This window comes from Lampris incognitus, chromosome 18 (assembly GCF_029633865.1).
Source record: "Lampris incognitus isolate fLamInc1 chromosome 18, fLamInc1.hap2, whole genome shotgun sequence".
NCBI classification, from domain to species: Eukaryota; Metazoa; Chordata; class Actinopteri; order Lampriformes; family Lampridae; genus Lampris; species Lampris incognitus.
In genome coordinates this window covers 43,936,746-43,963,221 of record NC_079228.1, presented here as the reverse complement: position 1 = coordinate 43,963,221, position 26,476 = coordinate 43,936,746, and the positions used below count along the sequence as shown (strand labels likewise).

The following is a 26,476-nucleotide window of genomic DNA, read 5'->3' as shown; positions in this document are numbered from 1 at the left end:
GACCAGTCTTAGCCTACTATGACCCTGGTAAAGAGCTCAGACTACAAGTCGACACATCGAAGTACGGACTAGGTGCAGTCCTGCTACAGGAAGAAAAGCCCATCGGATATGCATCCAAATCGCTAAATGACAGTGAAGTCAATTACGCACAAATAGAGAAAGAGCTATATGCTATTCTGTTCGGATGCAAGCGTTTTCACCAATACATCTATGGTCATCATGTCATCGTGGAGAGCGACCACAAACCGCTTGAGTCCATTATGAGAAAACCACTCGCAGCAGCGCCTCCGAGACTACAGCGGATGATCCTCCAGCTACAGCGGTATGACTTCACCATCGTGCATAGACCAGGCAAGGAGATCCACGTGGCAGACACGCTGTCCCGCAAGTCACTCACAGACCAAGATGACAGCCTCAGAGAAGGCATGGACATGCAGGTACATACAGTGTACAGTGGCCTGCCAGTCAGTGACACGAAACTGACAGAGATCAGAGCTGCGACTGCCGCAGACACACAGCTCACAATGCTGAGAGAGATAATCAGAGAAGGATGGCCTGAGGAGAGGGGAAGATGCCCTCAGAGAGTTGCAGAATACTGGAACCACCGAGATGAACTGTCAGAGATGAATAACATTTTGTTTGAAGGCGAGAAAATCATCATACCTACCTCGCTCCGCGCAGAGATGTTATCCCGGATACACACAGGACACAGGGGCATGGAGAAATGCAAGCAGAGAGCCCGTGACATAGTGTTCTGGCCTGGTATGAACAAGCAGATCGAGGAGATGGTTGGACAGTGCCCCACCTGTCTCACCTACAGACTGTCAAACACTAAAGAGCCCATGATCAGCCACAAGATCCCGGACAGGCCATGGCAAGTAGTCGCTACTGACTTGTTCACCTGGAATCATGACAATTATATCGTCACAGTGGATTATTACAGCAGATACTTTGAACTCGACAAGCTACACAGCACAACATCCTCAGCTGTGATACGCAAGCTGAAGGCAACCTTCGCCAGACACGGCGTACCTGAGACTGTTATTTCGGATAATGGACCTCAGTACTCAAGTATGGAGTTTGAGACCTTCGCGAAGACTTGGGAGTTCACCCACACGACTACCAGTCCGCATTATCCCCAAAGCAACGGCCTTGCCGAAAAAACAGTACAGATCGCCAAGTTGCTGATGGAAAAGGCCAAAGCTGACCAGAGAGACCCCTACCTGAGTCTGCTTGAGTATCGGAACACACCTGTCGACAGCTTCAGATCACCAGCCCAGCTGCTCATGAGTCGTCGTCTACGCTCAATTCTACCCAACACACACCAGCAGCTTCAGCCTAAGGTCGTCAGTCACAGAGACGCGCACGCCAGGAGAGTCCAACGTCAGCTGCAGCAGAAAAGGTACTACGACAGGTCAGCGAAGCCGATGTCACAGCTGCACGAAGGACAACGTATCAGACTCCAGGAGCATGGCTGTTGGAAACCAGCAGTTGTCATCCAGCCAGCGGATATCAACAGATCCTACCACGTCCGCACAGCTGAAGGACAGGAGTACAGACGAAACAGACGTCACCTCCTGGACACAAAAGAAACACACACTGACACTCACACCAACACAGGCACTGACGAGAAATATGGTCAACTCACAATTCACAACACCCCACACATCTCACATGCAGCGGCTGAGACAGCCTCAGAGACTGTCCCCTACCAGACAAGGTATGGACGAGCAGTGAAGCCCAGAGAGGTTCTTGACCTGTAATGTACAAGGGTGTAGGCGGATCGCTGCCCTTATCTAAAAAAAAAAAAAAAAAAATTGTAAAATGTTCTTGTGAAGTGTTTGATTACTTACCGTAGTTTAATATGCATACAGTAATATTGAATGAATGATATTACCTGTTTTATTAAGAGTATTGACTCTATCAGTGATTACTATAAATTGTGTTTTCTTTCGTCCGGATTGTTCATATGTTTGATATAGGACATGTGCTACTAATGTTGGGAGTCTAATGTTTGATTTCAATTTCTTAAGAAGGGGGATGTAATATTCTCTAGAACAGAGGTTCTCAACCTTTTTGGGGTCCTGGACCCCCTGTGTATTTTTGATCTACCCTGAGGACCCCTCCACCTGACCTCTGGGGAGGGGGGTTGCAATTTGATAGAAACAGTAGAAACTGCATTTTAAATTGCATTATAGCATTTATTCACTCTTTGGGGCAAAAATAAGAGCTTTCAGTTGTAACTTAGATATAGTTAACAAAACAGAATTCTTATGCAGTAACTTTCAGATATGTGTAACAAAACAGAATATGTATTCAGTAACTTTCAGATATATGTAACAAAACAGAATTTTTATGCAGTAACTTTTAACAATGCAAACGGGAGCGAGATCTCTTATTAAAATACAATAAATTACACTTGTGAAACATGTAATTAGAGAAAAAAGTCCTGTTACCCTTTATAGTTTAGGTAGATAAAGGTCTCAGTCACATTTGAGTAAAACAATCCTATTTCTATAAATGTCATAGGATCTTTTTTTTAAAGATATTTTATTTTCACGGACCCCTTGCAATTACACCACGGACCACTAGGGGCTCGCGGACCCCCGGTTGAGAAACACTGCTCTAGAATATAATAGCCCGTTTGGCTATAAGGATGTGATACAAGCACTCCTATTGGCTGTTAAGTTAGCTGCAAGCTCATTGGTCCATCTGACGCATGAGGACACAGGGGAGCCACATAATCGTCAGTCTATGTTTAGCACTCAGACGAGTCACTACTGTGGAGCTAGCTACTGTATGATTGTAACCGTCACCGTTGAAATAAAGACACTGAACTACACAGTCGTCATCAGATTCCTCCAAACTGACAGAAAGTCAGACAGCTTGAGCTAGGCTACAGTGTGCTAGCTAGCTAGGCAGCTCCGGAGGAGCCACGCAGGGACAAGAGGAACAGTACACTGGTGACTTCAGAGGAGCCTTGCAATCAGATGGCTACATTTGGGATTATCAGTGAATTTGTGGAGGGCAATGAGGAACGGACAGAGTATGAGGAAAGGTTGGGACACTTTTTCCTTGCTAATGGAATTAATGAGGAGGCTAAGCGGCGCTCTATTTTTTTTTTTTTTAGCGACGCTCTACTCTACCAAGTATGTGCGGGGCAAAGACTTGCAAGCTGATAAGAAACTTAGCCACACCGTGGAAACCGGGGAAATCCCTTACCATGAACTGGTCAAGCTTGTGGGGAACCACCACAATCCGAAAGCTTCGGTGATAGTCCCAACAGTATGAATTTCAGTCTTTTCAGGAAGCCAGGTCAGTCTGTAGCCAACTTTGTAGCCAAGCTGAGGTGACTGTCAGAGCATTGTGTTTTCAGGGCAGTGTTGGATGACATGCTCCGAGACAGATTGGTATGGCATTAATGATGACGCCATACTAGGGGTGTCCAGGTAGCGTAGTGGTCTATTCTGTTGCCTACCAACATGGGCATCTCCGATTCGAATCCCCGTGTTACCTTCAGCTTGGTCGGGCATCCCTACAGACACAATTGGCTGTGTCTGCGGGTGGGAAGCCGGATGTGGGTGTGTGTCCTGGTCGCTGCACTAGCGCCTCCTCTGGTCGGTCAGGTGCTTGTTCGGGGGGGGGTAACTGGGGGGAATAGCGTGATCCTCCCATGCGCTCCGTCCCCTTGGTGAAACTCCTCACCGTCAGGTGAAAAGTAGTGGCGGACGACTCCACATGTATCGGAGGAGGCATGTGGTAGTCTGCAGCCCTCCCTGGATCGGCAGAGGGTGTGGAGCAGCAACTTGGATGGCCCGTAAGAGTGGGGTAAATTGGGGAGAAAAAAAGGGGGGGTAATGACGCCATACAATGCTGCCTGCTGGGGGAAACTCCACCGTTGACTTTCAAGAAAGCCCTTGAGATTTCTTCCCAGGGTATGGTGTTGGCTGCCAATAATGCCAAAGATACCCAGAAGGGAAATGGGGGGCTCACAGATGGCAACAGTGCACCAGGTCAGGAAAGAGACTGGTAAACATTCGAAGTGGGTGGAATGTGTTTGGTGTGGAAGGACATACTATGCAAATGATTGCAAATTCAAAGACACTGTCTGCTATGCTTGTAGCAAAAAGGGGCACTTAACTAAAAAGTGCAGGAGTTCAAAGGGTAAGCCTGGGTAGGGAAAAGCTCAGCAGGCTCAGGTAGCCACACACCACGAGAAGAAGCAGAAGAAGACGCAGCGTGTGTCTACAACATGTTTGGAGTGGAAACAGATGAGGCACCACCTGAACCCTATTGTGCCACTGTCAGTGGGCAGGACATTAAGTTTGAGATTGATTCAGGGGCCACTGCATCGGTCATCAGTGAGATGACCTACAGGAGGACATGGGGGTCTAACCTGCCTCCCATCAGCCCATCAAAGCTCAAACTCAGGACCTATGTGGGGTGTCCATACTTCATTTAGGGGTGCTGTATGTGGACATTACAGCTGAAGGTCAGAAGGCAAAAGCTAGGCTGGTGATAGCTAACGGCAGGGGTCCCAGTCTTTTGGGCCACGCTTGGCTTCTCACAATCTGACTCAGCTGGCATGAAATTAAGTATGCACACACGACCGAGGACATTCTGCAGCAGTACATTGATGTTTTTAGGGACGAGCTGGGCACACTGAAGGGCATAACAGTGAAACTCAGTGGCGACCCTGAGGCTACACCACGGTTTTTCAAGCCCAGGTTAGTGACCTATGCCATGAAAGGTAACTTCGAGGAGGAGCTGGAATGTTTACAGAGGCAGGGCATCATTGAGCCTGTCCAGTTTTCAAGGTGGGCGGCTCCCATTGTTCCAGTTTTGAAGGAAGACAAAACAGCAAGGATATATGGGGAATACAAGCTTATGGGGAATCAGGTCTCTAAGATGGAAGATGGAGGACTACCCATTGCCATGGGTGGATAACCTGTTTGCGACCCTGTCGGGGGGGTAGGCTATTCACAAAGCTGGAAATGAGCCACACTTACCAACAGCTGCTGCTCGATGAGGATTCAAAATAGTATTTCACAATCAACACTTACAAGGGATTATTCAAATACAATTGCCTGGTGTTTGGGGTGGCATCCAGTCCTGCCATTTTCCAAAAGACAGTAGACACTTTGTTGCAGGGGGATTCTGCACATAGCAGTGTATCTTGATGATATTTTGGTCATGGAGGGGCCACAGAGGAGGAGCATCTGGTAAACTTAGAACAGATGCTGAAGGGGCTGTCAGTCACAGGGCTGTGATTGAAACGCAGTAAGTGTGTGTTCCTGGCACCGGGTGTGACCTACCTGGGACACAAGATCACAGCTGAGGGGCTCTGATCAGTGGAAGACAAAGTGAGAGCTATCAAGGAGACTCTAAGCCCCAAGCGCGTCCATGAACTTAGATCATTTTTGGGCCTAGTGAATTATTACAGCAAGTTCCTTCCTGACCCTTCAAAGGTTTTGGCCCTGCTGTACAAGCTGCTTCACAATGACACCAAGCGCCAGTGGGGTGAAGAGCAGGAGGAAGCTTTCAAGGAAGTGGAGGATCTCCTTTACTCAGCAAATCTGCTTGTTCACTACGACACAGACAAGGAGATTACCCTTTCATGAGCTTGCCCTTTCATGTGACGCCTCCCCCTACAGAGGCTGTCCTCTCACATGTAATGGAGGATCAGAGAAGCGTATCGGTTTTGCTTCACGTACCCTGATGGCAACTGAGAAGGGATATTCACAGTTAGACAAAGAATGTCAGGATATTGTTTTTGCTGTGAAACGCTTTCATCAGTACGTCTATGGATGTGCATTACAATTTATACGGACCATAAACCCCTGATGAGCCTGTTCAGTGAGACCAGATGTATCCCACCACTAGCCTCAGCCAGGATAATAATAATAATATTAATAATAATGAAATCAAACTTATATAGCACTTTTCTAATACTCAAAGTCGCTTTACAATAAACGGGGTGAGACAAGTCAACAGATAAACACAACACAGACATACAGGGGTGGATGGGAAGGGGGGCTATGAGAAGGAGAAGCAGCAGCCACACATGACGCCAGCAGTACTGTCCGACTTGGACAGATACAAAAGGGAAAGAAAAACAAACATCATAAATCACATAACTCACAGATGAAGTCTGAGGTGAGCCCGACCAATGACCAAAATGTGGGCAGCTCGCAGCAGTGTCCGATGCGCTTGGGGAGGGAGTTGGAGAGGGAGTTGAGGGAGGGGGCAGGTCGAGCACTCAGTCCCCAAACTACCCCAGACCAGTGGTGGACAAGAGGACGGGGGTGGCACGAGAAGGCAATGGAGAAAAGGTGTGTCTTGAGACGGTATTGGAAGAGTGGGAGGGATTCTCTAATGATTTGGGGGAGTGAGTTCCAGAGCCTGGGAGCTGCCCTGGAGAAGGCTCGGTCACCAAAGCCGTGGAGGTTGGACCTGGGGGTAGAGAGAAGGGAGGCTGAGGTGGATCTGAGGGACCGAGAGGGTTGATGGGGGAGAAGAGGTCAGTGAGGTATGGGGGAGCTAGTTTGTGAAGGGTTTTATAAGAACCAGGATTTTGTAATTGATCTGGTGGGAGATGGGTAGCCAGTGGAGGTCTTTTAGGACTGGGGTGATGTGGTGCCAGGATTTGGTGAAAGTTAAAAGTCGGACGGATGCGTTCTGGCCCCATTGGAGTCTCTTGATAGAGCTAGAACTGATGCCATAGAGGAGTGAGTTGCAGTAATCAAGGCAGGAGGAGATGAAGGCATGGATCAGTATCTCAGCAGCAGGGTGTGTGAGAGAGGATCTTATTTTTGCAATGTTGCGAAGGTGGTAGAAGGAGGATTTGACCATTTGGTGGATATGTGGCTCAAGGGAGGGGGGGGGATCAAGGATCACACCAAAGTTGCGTGGCTGGGAGGAAGGGGAGACAGTAGTGCCATCGATGGTGAGTGCAAGGTTGTTGATTTAGCTGAGAGTGGACTTGGAGCCAATGAAGAGGAGTTCAGTTTTGTTACTGTTGAAGGTTTTGCTGCATCCAGACTTTAATTGCAGACAGACAGGAGTCGATGTGAGAGAGGGGTGGATTGTGAGGGGATTTGGTGCTATTGATAATGGCCCAGTGTTCACCAGTGAGCTGTTCAGTGAGTTCATGCAACAGAATGGTATTCGGACAGCTCCTTTCCACCCAGCCTCAAATGGTTTGGCTGAACGATCTGTGCAGACTGTGAAGGAAGGCCTGAAGGGGATGACAGGGGACTCTCTTAGCACATGGCTTTCACATTTCATGTATAAATACCGCCTCATGCCACAGACTACAACTGCATGTACTCCAGCAGAGATGCTGATGGGATGTAGGCCCAAGTCGAGATTGGACCTGCTGCACCCGGACATTAAGGAAAAAGTGGAGAGACAGCAGGAAAAGCAGAAGGAGGGACATGATCACCATGCACAAGAGAGACAGTTGAAATCGGATGACAATGTTTATGTGAGAAACTTGAGCAGTAATAACAACCAGCAATGGCTACCTGGGGTTATTAGATGGAGTGGTCCAGTCTCCTATGTTGACTGATGGACGTGTTTTCCGTAGACATCAGGACCATGTGCGCATGCGTCATGATTTAGGCTCAGAGACAGTTCCCACTGAGTGGCCAGTGGCAAGAGAGACTACTGTGGGAGCAGGTCTGCCAATGACTATGCCAGGGAGAGAGACACAGGTAGAGGTGTCTATCCTCTGAGGAGGATGGACAGACTCACACTGACACACAGACCCCTCTCATAGCCCCAACACCAGATCCACCCAAAACACCCTCACCAGTGGTGCCTGCTGGGTCACCGGGGGTATTGCACAGATCACAGTGTACTCGCAAACCTTCAGACAGACTGGACTTGTGAATGGATGGTTTTTGTTAGCCTGAATGTTGAATCTGTCATACTTTTCAGGTGCTTGTGTTGTTAAACTGTTGCAGAGACACTAGTATATGTTTTAGGTGTACGCAGGCTAAAGACACCAGTTATTGTTTTCCAAGTTCATTTACATTTAGGGAATGTGGGAATTTAAAAGGGGAGAAGTGTTGGAATGTGATCATTACAAAATAAGGTAGGATAATGATAATATAGCCATACTCCCACTAGGGGGAGCTGTTTTTAGGAGATGCTGTTTTCAAGATAGACAAGATGGTTGGTGTAATCCTCTGTATGTAAGTATTGTTTTTGCCTGGCCAATATAAAGTTGATCTTGGAGCATGAAATTGTTGAGGGGTCCTTTTTAGAGGTAGAAGTTACGACAGACATCACGGACACTGATGACTGTACATTTAACCTTCTGTTTCTGTTATCAGTTATTCTCTGTTATCCGTGCCTCATGCAGTCATGACTAGTGTAAGGGGGTTGGATTAGAGAAGTTCTCAACTTCTTCTTACCCCTTTTGAACATGATGCGTATTCTTTGAGTTGCTTATTGCTTATATGTTGCTGAAGATTTGTTTGCTTGTTTTTATTGCTTATATTTTCTTTAATGTGCTCAGTAACGATTGATTGGGGTAAAACTCCACAGATAAATGTTTTTCAGGAAAAAGGTTATTAACTTGGAGAAACTGCTAGAAGGAACAATTAGGAAGTGAACCCCTCATTATGACAGAAATGGGTGGCATGACATGCATAAGTATTTTTTTTTCTTCATTTTATTACTTTTTCATTTGGAAAATTGTGTCCTCGGTTGCTCAGAGACGTTGTCTTTAACTCTCTCTTTCTTTCTTTTTTTTAACTTTATGTCTTTATGCATGCTAAATAATCCAGGTAAGGACTGATTCAACTTTCTGTGATCTTTGACTTTACATTTCTTCTATTTTAACTGTTCTACCTTTGGATCCCCCCCCCCCCCACAAACACACACACACGCCAGGAAAAGCTACAGACAGACTAGTTGTTGCATGAGTAAAAGACCCATCACTACAAAAGTGACAGTTAGTTGTGTGGATGGTGGGAATAAAGCCAGCCTCAGAGGAGTGGGGAGAGCAGGTGGGGTGTACAAATGTAAAAAAAAGTCTGGATGTAGCATGGTGCCAGATAGCTGTGAACTTCAACTCAATAACAAGAGCTTTTCCTTTATGAACTGCCATGGAAAGATCTGTCCTGGTGTGCCTGATCAGCACATTTTTACTGTACAAATGGAAATGTGTGTCCTTTCTGTCCAGGTGTCTGCAGTGAAACAGGAAGAGCTCAAGATGTCCCCAGAGGAGGTGTCAAAGTTACTCAGCGACGTCCAGATCATGAAAGGAAAACAAGAAACCATGGACTCCAAAATCACTGCAATGAAACAGTTAAGACAAAGACAGGAAGATGTGACATAGTGAAAGAGAAACAGACCGACCAGTGGAGGGACTGTCCAACAGACTGGCAGGGAGACTTACAGGAAGTGACTGAGTGACAGACTGATTCACACGGAGACAGACTGACTGAAGTTGTCCGACTGTGACATCAAAATAGGCAGGCAGGCTTCTGAACTGACAGACTCTCAGACAGACGACATTCCCATCAACGCATTTTGTGTGCATTATGAAGCCTCACGTTAGAAAAGCTGTATGGAAGCGACAGGTCTCAATAAAACATTCTCAGTGTCGCAAAACATTTTTTACACTCGCTTGTGGAGATTTTTACTTGGTCAATAGAGTTTGTACTAAATGGGGGATGGAAACGCATGTTGCACATTTTTGAAAAAAATTGGATCTGATGAACAGCGCAACCAATTTATCAAAAGAAGAACTCATATCCATAATGTTTGTCATACCAGGTCATCCATGAATGGATGACAGCTGAAACATTATGGATTATGAATCCATCCATAACGCATGGATTATGGACATCACTAGCTGACATGTAAGAACTCTACAAAGTTGGCCGATTGTAAACAATTCACAGAGACCTATTCATTTTTCTTTTCTTTTTTTTTTCTTTCTGACAACTTCTTTGGTGGTGATTATAGAGTTGGCGTCTAGCATATCAGAGCATTACCGCCACATATCTGACACAACTCATTTTGTGTTGCATATTTTGCGTATCAACCAAATTGATTGAAACGCACCTACTTTACATTCTATATTTTGTAATTTAGAAAGGTTTGCTTAAAATTCTCATGACAGTTGGGTGGATACATGGCTAGACAGAGACAGACAGAGTCACAGGTAGACATACAGACAAACTGAGAGACTGACAGACACACTGACCAAGATTGTCAGGCAAGCCGACTGTTAAACTGACAGAGACTGTCAGACAGACAGACTGTCACACAGAGAGACTGACAGTCAGATAGACAGAAACTGACAGACAGATTTAGGTACTGTCAGACAGACTATAGCACTTGTCTCTATATCTGTTATGAGATGCTTAGTTGTTTTTGGGTCATTAGTGGTGGGGTGTTCTGTTACAACAGGGTAGCTATTATGGTGAGACTTAAAATATAATAATAATAATAATAATAATGCATTTTATTTGTGGGCGCCTTTCAAAACACTCAAGGACACCTTATAGAACACAGTAAAAAAAAGCCAGCAGCACTGTATCAGACAGTGTAAAATCAAAATGAAGCAGGGTAGACAATAAAAAGTTAACACAACAGATCAACATCTGCGCAAAACTCAATGAAGCGTGGATCAGACTGAATATGCCAGTTTGAAAAGGTACGTTTTGAGATGGGATTTGAAGGTTGAAAGAGAGTCAATGTTGCGAATTTCTTGTGGGAGAGAGTTCCATAGGCGGGGGACAGAACGACTGAAGGCTCTAGTCCCCATGGTAGTCAAGCGGGCCGATGGTGTAGTGAGTTGGAGAGCAGAAGAGGATCTGAGAGGGCGGAAGGGCGTGCGGATATGAAGGAGTTCGGAAAGATATGAAGGAGCTAAGTTATTAAGGGCCTTAAAGGTGAGGAGCAGAATCTTGAAGTCAGTACGGTATATAACAGGAAGCCAATGGAGTTGCTGAAGAACAGGAGTGATATGATCTATGGAAGGAGTTCTGGTAATGATATGGGCAACTGAATTCTGGACCAATTGAAGCTTATAAAGACGCTTGAGGGGAAGACCAAAGAGGATAGAATTATAGTAGTCGCTACGGAATGTAACCAGTGTATGAGTATAGCTGTCATTTTAGGTGTAGGTGGTGGCCGAAGAAGATTAATATCGTGTAGGTGAAAGTATACAGACCAAGTAACATTGTTGATGTGGGCTTCAAAAGATAACAATGTTACATCAACAATGTGTTGTCCAGGATGACACCCAGTCTCTTAACCTGAGGTGATGGGGGAACTATAGAATTGTCAATAGTAAGAGAAAAACTATCAGTTTTGTCCAAAGTAGATTGAGTGCCAACTAAAAGGACCTCAGTTTTACCACTATTAAGTTTAAGGAAGTGGTATGAAAACCAGGATTTAATTTCTAGTAAGCAGTCAGAAAGGGAAGTGGGCGGAAGAGTGGAGGTAGGTGTGGTGGATAGATAAAGCTGGGTGTCATCTGCGTAGCAGTGAAATTGAATGCCAAATTTCCTGAAAATGTGGCCAAGAGGTAGTAGGTAAATAATAAATAGGAGGGGAATAATGAATAGGAGGGGTCCCAATACAGAGCCCTGGGGAACACCTGTAGTAACAAGAAAGGACTGAGATCTCAAATTTTTAAGTTGGACAAACTGAGTGCGGCCAGAGAGATCTGATCTAAACCAGTCAAGGGGGGGTGCCAGTTATTCCAATGGAAGCTAATCTTTCTAGGAGGATGTTGTGTGAGATGGTATCAAAGGCTGCACTCAGATCAAGGAGGACAAGTATGGTTAAGAGCCCAGAGTCAGCTGCCATCAAAAGATCATTAGTGATTTTCACCAGTGCTGTCTCCATACTGTGCATGGAGCGAAAACCAGACTGGAATTGTTCAAACAGATTTTTGTTAGTCAAGTGAGCGTGTACCTGAGATGCGACTGTTCTCTCAAGTGTTTTAGAAAGAAATGGTAAATTTGAGATTGGGGGAAAATTATTCAAATTGTTGGGGTCTTCACCAGGTCTGTGAGTGTTCTCATTCATCCAGGTCATGGTTATCCAAAGTTGAATCAAGTGCAACTGGACTTGGTATATATCCGTGAAGACGTTTTGCCTCTCATCCAAGAGGCTTCCTCAGTTCGTGCCTTTCTGAGTAGACCAAGCTAGTCTGACTGGCTGGTGATGAAACTCAGAATTTATCCTCTTTGGAGTCGTTGTCAGAGCTATTGATATGCGTGGCTCTTTGTGTCCCGATGTTTACCAATGCCCGTCGCTAATAGAGCCATAGATATGAGTGGCTCTTTTGTGTACCAATATTTGGACGCACCCGTCGTTATCGGCGCTATTGATATGCGTAGCTCTCCTGTGCTCCGATATCCAGCCACGCCCATCGCCATCGGAGCTATTGATTTGCATTTGTTTAGCAGCGACGGTCGTTGGGGGTGTTAGTTTCGACTTCATTGTTCAGTGGTCATGAGTCGTTGGAGCCGTTAGTGACTGACTGTTGTTCTTGGAGGCTAGGCCTCTTGAGTCTCCTGGGTAGGGATGAAAGGACGGCATTGTAAGTGGGAGATAGGTGGTGTCGCAGACCTCCTCTTCTGTTGAGGGATGGTTTTTCCAGTTTCGCATAGATGGCTTCCTTCACCCCTCTTTCAAACCATCTGTCTTCTCTGTCCAAAATGTGTACGTTGCTGTCCTCGAAGGAGTGTGTCTTCTCCTTTAGGTGTAGATAGACTGCTGAGTCTTGTCCCGAGGATTTTGGCCTTCTGTGTTGGGCCATCCGTTTGTGTAGTGGTTGTTTGGTTTCTCCTATGTATAGGTCAGTGCAATCCTCATTGCATTGTACAGCATACACCAGATTGCTTTTTTGGGTGTGTGGTACACGGTCTTTGGGATGAACCAGTCTTTGTCGGAGTGTGTTGCTGGATTTGAAGTATACCGGGATGCGGTGTTTGTTGAAAATTCTCCCGAGTTTCTGCAGTGCAGTTGTAAACCAAGGGGCAGAGTGGGTAAAGGAAACAGCGGGTTTTTAAAGGAGCAAGATTGTTTAAAATTCAATTCAATTCAATTTATTGTCATTAAAAACAATGTGCAGGCACATGTTAAAAATGAAATGAGGGCTGTGGCTTCACCAAACAGTGCAAGACAGGCACAGACAAACACAGCAAACACAATATAAGATATACACACATGAAGACCAAAAGCTAAAAATAAGTTAAAAGAGAGCTGGAGTACAAAATATTTAAAAATATCTACAGACATTCAGTGGGTAGCCAGGTTCTGGTGGGCAACAGCTTGTGGAAAGAAGCTGTTTTTGAGCTTGGTAGTGCGGGCTCTGAGGCTCCTGTAGCGCCTCCCAGAGCGCAGGGGGGAGAACAGTCCATGGTTGGGGTGGGTGGGATCTCTGCTGATGCTCAGACCCCTTCGAAGGCAGCGTTTGTGATAAATGTCTTCTATGGCTGGGAGTTGGGTACCGGTGATATGCTGGGTCACCTTGACGATCCGCTGCAGAGCTTTCTGGTCTACTTAGGTGCAGTTGCCATACCACACTGAGATGCAGATGGTCAGGATGCTCTCTATGGTGCAGTGGTAGAAGTTGGTGAGAATTTTGGGGGGTAGACGGGCGCTCCTCAGCCTCCTCAGGAAATGCAGGCATTGTTGGGCCTTTTTCACAAGGGCCTGGGTGTTTAATGTCCACGAAAGGTCCTCGCTGTTGTGGACTCCAAGGAATTTAAAGTTGGAAACACGCTCCACTTCCACCCCATTGATGTGAATGGGGGAGTGGCTGCAGCTTCTAGACCTCCTGAAGTCCACAATCAGCTCCTTTGTCTTCTGCACATTAAGGACAAGATTGTTGGTAGTACACCATGATGTGAGGTGCTCAATCTCATCTCTGTAGGCCATCTCGTCATTGTTGGTGATACGGCCAATGACTGTGGTGTCATCTGCAAACATAACTATAACATTTGAAGGGTGAGTTGGCAGGCAGTCGTGGGTAAAGAGGGAGAAAAGGAGGGGGCTCAGAACACAGCCTTGAGGGGCACCTGTGCTGAGGGTCAGGGTGGAGGAGGAGTGGTCACCTAACCTAACAGATTGCGGTCTGTTGGTCAAGAAGTCCGGGATCCAGTTACAGAGGGAGGGGTTGAGGCAAAGGGAGAGGAGTTTGGTGGTTAGTTTGGCGGGGATGATGGTGTTGAAGGCAGAGCTGTAATCTATAAACAGCATCCGGATGTATGTGTTGTTAAGTTCAAGGTGGGTCAGAGCAACGTGCAGGGCAGTGACAATGGCATCCTCAATAGACCTTTTGGGACAGTAGGCGAACTGATGTGGGTCGAAAGTGGGGGGGAAAATGTTTTTGATGTGAGCCAGAACCAGTCTTTCGAAGCACTTCATTGCAATGGGGGTGAGTGCTATGGGTCGGTAGTCATTCAGACATGTGGATGTTAGTTTCTTGGAGACAGGAATGATAGAGGTGGTCTTAAAGCATGCCGGGACTTTAGATTTGGACAGTGAGAGGTTAAATACAGGTGTGAAGACCTCAGCCAGCTGGTCGGCACATTCCCGGTATGCCGTCTGGTCCGGCAGCCATCCGTGTGTTCACTCTGCGCAGTGATTCTCTGACCTCTGCGACTGATAGAGTGAGCACCTGGTTTTCTGGGTGGCTGGGGATTTTTGTGGCTGGGTCAGTATTGTCCTTGTCGAAGCGGGCATAGAAATGATTTAGCTTGTCTGGCAGGGAGGCATCATGGACAGTGGGACCGCGATTAGAGCTTTTGTAGTCTGTGATAGACTGAATACCTTGCCACATTCGCCGAGGATCAGAGTTATTGTGAAAATGGTCCTCTATTCTCAGGGAATATTTATGTTTGGCTGTTCTGATGCCCTTTTTGAGGTTGGATCTGGCTGCGCAATAGGCCTCACAGTTACCTGACTTGAACGCTGCATCCCGGACTTTGAGCAGCGGGCCGGACCTCACTGGTCATCCAGGGTTTCTGGTTTGGAAAGGTGCGGACTGATTTTTTTGTTGTGCCACTCTCAGTGCAAAAGTTAATGTAGGCTAGTATGGCAGATGTCTTTTCATTAATGTCTATATGGGAGCCATGGGTAGCTGAATGTGCAAAAATACTCCAGTCTGTGTTTTCAAAACAGTTCTGGAGTTCAGAGACTGCTCCATCTGGACGGACAGTGATTGTCTTTACTGCTGGCTTGACCCGTTTCATTAGGGGTTTGTAGGCTGGGACCAGGAACAGGCAGAGGTGGTCAGAATGCCCCAGATGAGGGCAAGGAGTAGCTTTGTATGCGTCCTTGATGTTTGTATAGAGATGGTCCAGGGTGTTTTGTCCCCTAGTGGGGCAGGAGACATGCTGATGGAATTTGGGCAGTACAACCCTGAGGTTAGCCTGATTAAAGTCACCACCTATGATAAAGGCATTGTCCGGGTGTTTGGTCTGTTGTCTGCTGATGGCACATTTTAGCTGCTTAAGTGCTTCCTTAGCATTAGCATGTGGGGGAATGTATACAGCGGCGAAGGTAATGGCCGTTGGCTCCCTGGGCAGGTAAAAAGGCCTGCACTGAATCATAAGGAGCTTGAGATCAGCAGAGCAATGCCTTTCGACGATCTTTATATTGTTGCACCAAGAGTTATTGACATAAATACTCAAACCTCCTCCACGGATCTTGCTGGAGTCCGCTGTCCTGTCGGCACGGAAGGCTGTGCAGCCCGCTAGCTCGACTGCCGAGTCAGCTATGTTGCTGTTGAGCCAAGTGTCCTTAAACATCAGCAGACAGCAGTTCTGCATTCTTTTATGAGAGGACAGCCTGAGTCTTATCTCGTCCATTTTGTTAGCTAACGATCGGACATTAGCCATGAAGATGCTGGGGAGGGAAACTTTGAAGGGAGCGCTACTTAGCTTAGCATGTAGCCCGCCACATTTCCCCCTCTTTTGTTTACGTTGCCGACGGGGGCAGCGTTTCCACTGCGAGACCGGTGAGCGGATAATATCGATGGGGAAATTGTCCGTGATGGTGGAGGGAAGTGAGTAATCCGTTCTGAGGTTTAAAAGTTCCTGACGGTTGTAGAAGAGCGCAAGACCTACACTTGTAAATAAACTTAAAACTAACGAAAAATAACAAAGAAAACATGACACTGAACAGGGAACCACAGTAGCTGCTGTGTCCAGCGCGCCGCCATCTTGGATCAATACTATAAATGCCATCGTAATGAGAGACCAGTTCATCTGGGGTGGATAAATTCTCTTTGTTGGCGAGGTTATCAATTTCACTAGTGAGAGTAGATAAATCAATATTCTTAATGTTACGGAACGAGATGGAGCGTGACAAATCTGTTTTGGATACTGTTAAATTAACATCGCAAGACACTAACTTGTGGTCGGAAATGGGCAAATCAGATGCATGGCAGTTAAGAGGAGTTACACCAGAGCAGCAAATCAGATCAAGTATGTGTCCTGCGTAGGAAAATCAATATATTGCTGTAATCCAAAACTGTCCAGGCATGATGTAAAATCCCTTGTGAGAGTATTGTGGACATTGTCCATGAGTATATTAAAATCACCCAGCAATATTACATTGCGGGATAAAGAACATTAAAAAGGTTAGAAAAACAGAAAGTTCATATAAGAAATTGTTATTGGGCTTCGGTGGTCGATAAACAGTGGTTAGTGTGGTAGGATTTGGCCCATTGATTTGTAGGGCAATGGACTCAAATGAAACATGCACAGGCACAGTTATGGAAGACACTTTCCACTTTTCACTGTAAAGTATCGCGACACCACCCCCCTGCCAATGTCACAGGATTTGCAGGTGTACACAAACCTAGGAGGAATAGTTTGATTAAACTGTGAGAAGTCATTTGGTTGTTGCCACGTCTCAGTCAAGCACAGAAAATCAAACTTACAATCATTCAGTAGATCATGAAGTAGGAGTCCCTTGTTGGTTAGCGAGTGAATGTTAAATAACCCAATGGAGAGGTTATTTTTTCCGGTTTTGATGCTAGCCGACTTGGCTAGGTTAGCTAGTGCTCTGTGGTCAACAGTCCGTCGGGATTTTCTTGAGGGACAAGGAAAGGAAGACCAGAAGGAATGGATTGGTTTTGTGTCAGCAAAGCCCTGGCAGGATCCACGGTGAATGTATTTCCGACGAAAATTACGAACTGTATCTCGGTGAAGTTGCAGTGCTGGTGGTGGCTCAGAGAGCTGGGGTCGTAGTCGAAACAGTTCCGCTAATGTGTATTGAAGTAGCGGTGTTACTGGATGGAGTATCAAAGTTAAAGTAGTCCAGATGAAAATAATCCATATGAACAGCCAATTCATCCACATTATTGCCGGTGTTGTACCAAACGTAGGCTCTGAAGTAGAATGACAGTCGCTGGGGGAGGCGAGGAGACCAGTAGCCAGGTATAAAACAATTGGTAGCCAAAAACACACGGGATTGTCAGATAAAAAACAAAATGAAAACAAGCAAACGTTTCTTAAATTGTAAGCAGAATGGGCTGCTGTTCATTTGGCTAAAGGAACAGTAGAGTCAACGACAGAGCAAAAATTAGCAGAGATCCAGCAGGCAGTGGTGGCTAATTTCGCCAACGTTCACCCAACCGAAAATATCCCTATTGGTCAATGTCTGATAAACCTGTTCACGTATAAAGCTGTTGATGAAAGGATAGCACTGGTGCATTTTTTCTCACATTGTCTACAAATTCTGTGAAAAGCAAAAGTCGACAAATAATTCATTCCCCCATTCATTCTCGCAAGTATTTTCCATCAATCAGATGCCACATTCTACTCCCTTTAAGAAAACCATAAGATCCCATTGTGTTCAAAAAAACACTCAAAATGGGTCACAGACTTGTATACTTGCCTTGGTCACCATAATGCATTTGCGGCAAAGTACCGCCATAGCCATGGCTCTCCAGCACAGAGACATTGACAACAATAGTGGTTGAAGGCTCAACAACCTGTTTATTACAAACTAAGCCTTATAAAAAAAAATTTTTAAAAACTGCCGGAGATACAGGTGGGGCTTCCCCTGAGTCTTCAGACTCTACCTCCTCCACTGAGGATGTGTTAGCTGGGTTCAGGAGCTCCTCAAAGTGTTCTTTCCACCGCCTGACAACATCCCCAGTCCGGGTCAAACGTCACCCATTCCCTGGCAGAGGTCTCTGAGGTAGTTAAGAAGCTGCTTGGTGGCAAGGTGCCGGGTGTGGATGAGATTCTCCCTGAGATGCTGAAGGCTCTGGATGTTGTTGGGCTGTCTTGGCTGATACGCCTCTTCAGTGTCCCGTGGAGGTCGGGGACAGTACCTGTGGAGTGGCAGACGGGGGTGGTGGTTCCCTTACTTAAAAAAGGGGACCGGAGTGTGTGCTCCAATTATCGGGGTATCACATTGCTCAGCCTTGCTGGGAAATTCTACTCTAGGGTGCTCGAAAGGAGGCTTCGACTGATTGTTGAACCTCGGAGCCAGGAGGAACAGTGCGGATTCTGTCCTGGCCACGGAACAACGGACCAACTCTTTACCCTTGCAGAAGTGCTGAGGGAGGCATGGGAGTTTGACCAGCCAGTCTACATGTGTTTTGTGGACTTGGAGAAGGCTTACGACTGTGTACCCCGCAACACTCTGTGGGGGGTTCTGCAGGAATATGGGATACTGGGGCAGTTGCTTCAAGCCATCAGGTCCTTGTATAACTAAAGTGAGAGCTGAGCCCACATTCTTGGCACAAAGTCAAACACGTTTTCGGTGGGTGTTGGACTCCGCCAAGGTTGTCCCTTGTCTCCGATTCTGTTTGTGATATTCATGAACAGGATCTCAAGGTGCAGCCAAGGTGAGGAGTGTGTCCATTTTGGGAACTTCAGAATTGCATCTGCTCTTCGCAGATTATGTGGTTTTGTTGGCTTCATTAGAACGTGGCCTCCAGTGCGCACTGGGGCAGTTTGCAGCTGAGTGGGAAATGGCCGGGATGAGAGTCAGTACCTCCAAGTCTGAGGCCATGGTTCTCTACCGGAAAATGGTGGCTTGCTCCTTCTGGATTGGGGGTGAGTTGTTGCCTCAAGTGAAGGAGTTCAAGTATCTTGAGGTCTTGTTCATGGGTGAGGGTAGGATGGAGCGGGATATTGATAGGTGTATTGGTGTAGCATCAGCAGTACTGTAGACATTGTACCAGACCATTGTGGCAAAGGAGCTGAGCCGGAAGGCAAAGCTCTCAATTTACCAGTCAATCTTTGTTCCTACCCTCACCTATGGTCATGAGCTTTGGGTAGTGACCGAAAGGGTGAGATCGCGAATACAAGCAGCTGAAATGAGTTTCCTCCGTTGGGTGTCGGGGCTCAGCCTTAGAGATGGGGTGAGGAGCTCGGACATCTGGTGGGAGCTCGGAGTATAGCCGCCGCTCCTTCGCATCAAAAGGAGCCAGTTGGGGTGGTTCAGGTATCTGATTAGGATGCGTCCTGGGTGCCTTCCTTTGCATGCTCAAGTGGGAGGAGACCCCGGGGTAGACCCAGAACTCACTGGAGGGACTACATGTCCAGTCTGGCCTGGGAACGCCTTGGGATCCCCCAGGAGGCGCTGGAGGGCATTGCTGGGGAGAGGGACATTCTGGAGTGCCCTACTTAGCTTGCTGCCACCGTGACCCGACCCCGGAGAAGTGGCTGATGATGAGATGCGATCTAAAAAAAAAAACACCAAGGATTAAAACCACTTAAAAACACAGTCTGTCGATGAGGAGCGCTATACAGATCACAGACCACATCAATGAGGTTCTTCTCTCTCTCAGTTTCAGGTATATCATTGGGGTGTGGACACTATTTCTTCTATCTGAGTTAATTAAGCTGCTTCACACCCCTAATTAGAAGGATAAACCCCTTGAGATGAACCGTCTCATTTTCAAGGGGGTCCTTAACACAAATATACAGAGAATACAATACATAAAGCAAACAACACAAATACACTTGCACATACACAGACAAAAGCTCTCCCACGGCTAGTCACTCATCCACCCATGGGTTCCCCTTTCCTCCCTCTGACACACAAGTAGAGACACACTTTGCTGCGTGCTTGACTGACATCTCGGAGTGGATGGCGACACACCACCTGAAACTCAATCTGGACAAGACAGAGCTGATGTTCCTCCCAGGGAAAGGTTGCCCGCACTGAGACCTGGCCATCACCATTGACAACACCGTGGTGACGCCAAATTGGACTGTGAGGAATCTGGGTATGATCCTGGACGACCAACTGTCATTTGCTGCAAACGTTGCATCGGTTGCTCGCTCCTGCAGATTTCTCCTCTATAACATCAGGAGGATTCGCCCATTCCTCACCAATGAGATGGCACAGGTGCTCATCCAGGGTCTGGTCCTCTCCCGGCTGGACTATGGTAACTCTCCTTGCTGGCACCCCAGCGTCAGCCATCAGACCTCTGGACCTTGTTCAGAAAGCTGCAGCTCGTCTGGTGTTCAACCGCCCTAAGTTCTCCCACACAACTCCCCTTCTCATGTCCCTACACTGGCTCCCAGTAGCTGCTCGCATCCAGTTTAAGACTCTGGTGTTAGCCTACAGGGCAGTGAAAGGAACAGCGCCTTCCTATCTCCAGGCCATGGTCAAGCCCTACCCCCCTGCCTGACCACTTCACTCTGCTGCCTCGGGACGCCTGGTTGCCCCGTCGCTCAGAGGCCCTTGCTGCCGATCGACCCGGTCACAGCTCTTTTCTGTCCTGGCCCCACAGTGGTGGAATGAACTCCCCACTGATGTCAGGACAGCGGAGTCGCTGCCCATCTTTTGGCGCAGGTTGAAAACTCTCCTCTTTAAGAACTACTACCCTGTTATTTGTTCTTAGCACTTATTGTATTCACTCATTAAAAAAAAAAAATCTCGTACTTTTACTTTAGCAGTGGCTTTGCTCTTAGATGCTTGTTTAGATGCACTTTTGACCTCTGATGACTAGTAGTTCTCCTGATCTCCTACGTTAAATGCACTTATTGTGAGTCGCTTTGGATAAAAGCGTCGGCTAAATGACTGTAATGTAATGTAATGTAATCTTACCGGACCATGCAAGTGCCACAACGACATACTTGATATGCATGCAGACCATAGCTGTCTGAAAAGTAGATCAAGCGGCACTTCAACACTATGCATGCTGCCAGTTTTTTTTTTCTCTCGCATTTTCTGCCATTATTTGACAGCGATAGTAGAAAAACAAGGAAGGCAGGGGAGAGAGAGGGGATGACATGCAGCAAAGGGCCCGGGCTGGATTTGAACCCAGGCCGCTGCAGTAAGGACTCAGCTTTATACTTACGTATATGTGGTGAACACTCTACCACATGAGCCAGCGGGGTGCCCGCATGCTGCCAGTTTTAATACCAACTACCCTACAAAATCAGATCACCACAAACAAAAAATAGCAAATATGACAACATCATACAAGCATTCCGTTTCTACTATCTGTAAGTCAACATGGGCACAAGAGAGTGCACCAGCTGCATCACTACATGTTTCATGGAGCCTTGCCAGTTTATTTTACCTTTAAAACTGACACACAACCAGTGACTGGCCTCAACCACTGTTGATACACTGTGGTGTTTCTCACTCTCTGTCTCTCTGTCTGTCTGTCTGTCTGTCTGTCCGTCTGTCCGTCTGTCTCTCTCTTTCTCTCTCTCTCTCTGTCAGTGAGAATGAGGCTCTCTGGAGAGAGGTTGCCAGTCTGAGACAGAAACATGCCCAACAGCAGAAGGTTGTCAACAAGGTAAAAAAAATAAGCCAGTATATTGGCTGTCTTGATGCTCAATAATCCAGGTAAGAAAATCACAGAAGGTTGAATGAGTTCATGTGGACACAACATTTATTGAGAGAAACGTTTCATCATCTAAGTGACCTCTTCAGTCTCACCTGACTGCAGGTGTCCCCCACCCTTATAAACAATACAGTGACTGCGGGTATCACACCCTTATAAACAATACACTGACTGCAGGTATCGCACCGTTATAAACAATACAGTGACTGCAGGTATCCCACCCTTATTAACAATACACTGACTGCAGGTATCCCACCGTTATAAACAATACAGTGACTGCAGATATCCAACCCTTATTAACAATACACTGACTGCAGGTATCCCACCCTTATAAACAATACACTGACTGCAGGTATCCCACCGTTATAAACAATACACTGACTGCAGGTATCCCACCCTTATTAACAATACACTGACTGCAAGTATCCCACCCTTATAAACAATACACTGACTGCAGGTATCCCACCGTTATAAACAATACACTGACTGCAGGTATCCCACCCTTATTAACAATACACTGACTGCAGGTATCCTAACCTTATAAACAATACACTGACTGCAGGTATCACACCCTTATAAACAATATAGACAATACAGTGGCATAACCACCCAAACCAACCACCAGTGTCATATGCAAATATGGGTGTGACCGTAGTTTCAATGGCCATGCATACTACTCACAGAGGATTTGGGAATGTTTGCAATTACAGCATTTTAAGACGGTGACAGATATATTCCTATACCCCCCCCCCCCCCCCCCCCCGGTTCAGGGATGGTCATTCCCTCTTCAGTACACGTGGCCTATGAAACTCTAGTTAATGCTCACGGCAATTTGCATATGAAACTGGTCGTTTTGGGTTGTTATGCCACTGTATTGTGTATAAGGGTGGGATACTTGCAGTCAGTTGATACTGAAGAGGTCACATAGATGATGATGAAACGTTTCTCTCAATAAACGTGTATCCAGATGAACTGATTCATCCTTCTGTGATTTTCTTACCTGGATTATTGAGCATGCATCAAGACACTATTTGTGTAAGTGATATATGCAAGTACTAGAAGCTGCTGTAAACCAAAGTCAAATTGCTTGTATGCATAAGCAAACTTGGTCACTAAAGTTGATTCTGATTCAAAGTTGATTCTGGGGAGTCCATTATCCATTAGGAAGTACTGTTTACAGGGTTAGGTTAAGGGTTTACAGTCAGCCTTACTTATTACTCTAATCTGTCTGTCTGTCTCTCTCACACTGTGTACCCTTGTGTGTGTGTGTGTGTGTGTGTGTGTGTGTGTGTGTGTGTGCGTGCGTGCACGCGCATGTAACATATCTATCTCTGTTTCTCCCTCTCCTCTAGTTGATCCAGTTCTTGGTATCCCTGGTTCAGTCCAACAGAGTTCTTGGAATGAAGAGAAAGATGCAAGTCTATTGTTATTATTGTTATGGTTGTTATTATTATTCACATCACCATTCTAGAATGAGTATTGTCCTGTATTACTGCTATTCTGCTACTACTACTACTGCTATTTTACTATTCCATGCTATTATACCATGTTATTTTACTGCTGCACCATAGTACTATACTAAAGAAAACATTAATACCATATTGTATACCATGATAGTCAAGTCAGTTTTATTTGTATAGTCCATTATCACAAATTACAAATTTGCCTCAGTGGGCTTTACAGGAATAACTCATCCTGTCCTTAGACCCTTGTATTGGATAAGAAACAAATCCCTTTAACAGGGAGAAGCCAACATTGAAACATGATAACAAAATTATATGGATTTATAATATTTATATATATAATATACATATGTGAGTATTGAGGGGAATGCCAAGCAGTGTCCAGGTGATGACCATTGTCACCTGGCAGGAGGACAGATTACACATGCACACAGGAGACACACATCACACCATTTACATACACAGGAAAAGAGAAAGGCGATGACATCATTCAGAGAGAGAGAAAAGACATGAGAAAGAAGAGAACAGTTTGCAATAGCCAATAATCTATACTCTATAATCTCGTCAGCAGAACAGTGCTCGGTAAATTCATTGAGACAGACACCGACCCATCATGCAGTACAGGTCATGAAGTACTCAAATTAAAGGCCACTAATTGTAAGCTAAGGCAAAAAGATGAGTTTTAAGTTTGGATTTCAAGGACTCAACAGACTCTTGATTGTCTGATGACAGCAGGCAGGTTATTCCATAAGAACGGGGTCCGATAGGAAAAGGCCCTGCTACCAGCTGACGTCTTTCTAACTTTGGGTAAACACAGGAGCCCTGTATTTTGAGAGCGAAGAGCTCGAGATGGAATGTACGGTTTAAGGAGATCAGACAGGTAAGATGGGGCAAGCCCATTTAGGATTTTATAAGTCAGCAGAAACACCTTGAAGTCTGATCCAACATGGATAGAAAGCCCATGAAGGGAGGCAAGAATTGGTGTAATGTGGTCAAATTTCCTAGTTTTAGTTAGGATTCTAGCAGCAGCATTCTGAACCATCTGAAGACTTTTAGTACTAGTACTAGCACATGGCAGACCTGAAAACAGAACATTACAGTAATCAAGTCTGGATGAAATAAATGCATGTATTAGAGTCTCTGTGTCAGCCATGGGCAGGAAAGACCGAATTTTAGCTGTTACCTAAGTGAAAAAGGCAGTCTTGGTGATTTCTTTAACATGATTATCAAAGGAAAGTCTGGGATCAAATGTTACACCAAGATTGTTGGCTGCCACCCTTAGTGAAATAACAAAGTTGTCGATTGTTATTGTTACTTGATCAAATTGGTGTCTGTGTCTAGCAGGGCCAACGACCAGCATCTCAGTTTTATCCCAGGAAATTCAGTGACATCCAATTTTTCAGAGCAGTCAAGCAGGCCTCTAAATTAGTTATTTGATCATCAGCCCTTATAGGCACACACAACTGAGTATCATCTGTGTAGCAATGGAAATTTATTCCATGACTGTGTATAATTTGGCCAAGAGGTGAAATATAAAGAGAAAAGTAGAGGGCCAAGAACCATGCCCTGAGGTATGCCATATTTAACATCAGAGTAATTTTGACGTAATATTATTATAGCAGACACAGTGTGTTCTTCCAGGTAAGTAGGACTTAAGCCAAGAGAGAGCTAAGCCAGAGACACCAAAATTACAATTTATTCTGTCTAATAGTATACAGTGATCAGTGGTGTCAAAGGCTGCACTGAGGTTCAGTAGTAGAAGCACAGAGGTGGAGTCAGAGGCCATAGCTAGTAGACCATTCACCACTCTGGTCAGACCAGTTTCAGTGGAGTGACAGGCCCTGAAGGCCGATTGAAAAGGTTCATATAGATAGTTTTCTTCTGTATGGGTTGAAAGTTGTTGATACACAACTCTCTCTAGTACTTTAGAAAAGAATGGAAGATTAGAGACTGGTCGATAGTTAAGAGACCCAGGATCGAGTTGCAGTTTTTTTTAAAGTACCACAGCTGTCTTAAAACTGCTGGGAGCAGTGCCAGTAGTAAGTGATAAATTAACAATATCTAGCATTGTAGGTCCCAGGAAAGGCCAGAGGTCTTTAAAAAGTTTTGCTGGTAAATCGTAGGCAAGTAGTTTAGAAGCTGACGCGAGCTTAGTCAAAGTACCAAGAGAGCTAGTCTCAAAAGCTGTAATAACTGGGACTGTCAGTGGCTCATTGTATAGATATGAATTTGGTAAGACAGGATCTGCAGGAGTAGCTGGAGTTGAAGAACTAATGTTTATGGTCTCATCAACGTTATTGCAGAAAAAGTCTGGAAACTCATGGGCCGTAAATAGTGAGCAGCTAATTAGATGGCTGCTTTTTAGTAAATTTAGTGTAGAGAAATCTAGGATTATGTTTATTAATATTGATTAAGTGAGAGAAATTCGCTTCTTTCGCAGCAGCTAAAGCATGTTTGTATTTCAATAAACACTTATGCCACGATAGGTAAAAAACTTCCAATTTTGATTTCTACCATTTGCGTTCCAGTCTCCTGCAAGCCCGCTTAAGAGCACGTGTCTCATCGTTAAACCAGGGTTTAGGCTTCTTTAGTCGCCTAGCTCTGGTAGTGAGAGGTGCAACTGAATCGAGGAGACTAGAGATTTATGTCACTAGTGAGATTTTCAACAGAGTCAGTTACCACAGTGAAAGGAGCCAATACTTAAAGCAGCTGCTGGCCAAATGCAGTTACAGTGGAGGGACCAATGTGGTGAGTGGCAATTACATCTGTGCCGACACTGACTGGACAGGCCAATAATGCTTCAAATTTGATGAGAAAATGATCTGACACAGCAGATGTGGTTGTTAAGACATTCAGATCAGAAACAGCTATCCCTTTAGATAAAACCAAATCAAGGGTGTTACCACTGCAATGAGTCGACTCGATAGTGCTCTCATAATACTGTATTAAGCCATACTACTATTACTACTATACTCCTCTTCCATATAACGATACTAATATGTCACCTAAAATACTACTAGACCATATTACTCTCTTACTAAACCATGCTAATATATCATTCTACCACACTTCAACACTATCCCGCTCATCCATTGTATACTACTTTTCTAATACACCATACTATTATACTCATATGTAGGGCCCTACCAAATTCACGGCCGTGAAAATCGCGTCACGGACCGTGAAATCAGCCTCTTCCCGT

At 45.5% G+C, this 26,476-nt stretch overlaps 1 protein-coding gene across 5 annotated transcripts in view; it reads left to right on the top strand.

Moving 5' to 3' along the window:
* Positions 1-26,476, top strand: part of hsf1 (heat shock transcription factor 1) — a 78,194-nt gene that overhangs the window by 26,943 nt on the left and 24,775 nt on the right. For all 5 annotated transcript variants that reach the window (XR_008811894.1, XR_008811895.1, XM_056297816.1 and 2 more), the window contains exons 4-6: positions 9,194-9,318; positions 21,688-21,763; positions 23,164-23,225. Coding sequence is in view for 3 of the 5 variants with exons in the window: in XM_056297816.1 (XP_056153791.1) it covers positions 9,194-9,318; positions 21,688-21,763; positions 23,164-23,225 (263 nt within the window). In the remaining 2 variants the exon portion in view is untranslated. The remainder of the gene's footprint in view (positions 1-9,193; positions 9,319-21,687; positions 21,764-23,163; positions 23,226-26,476) is intronic.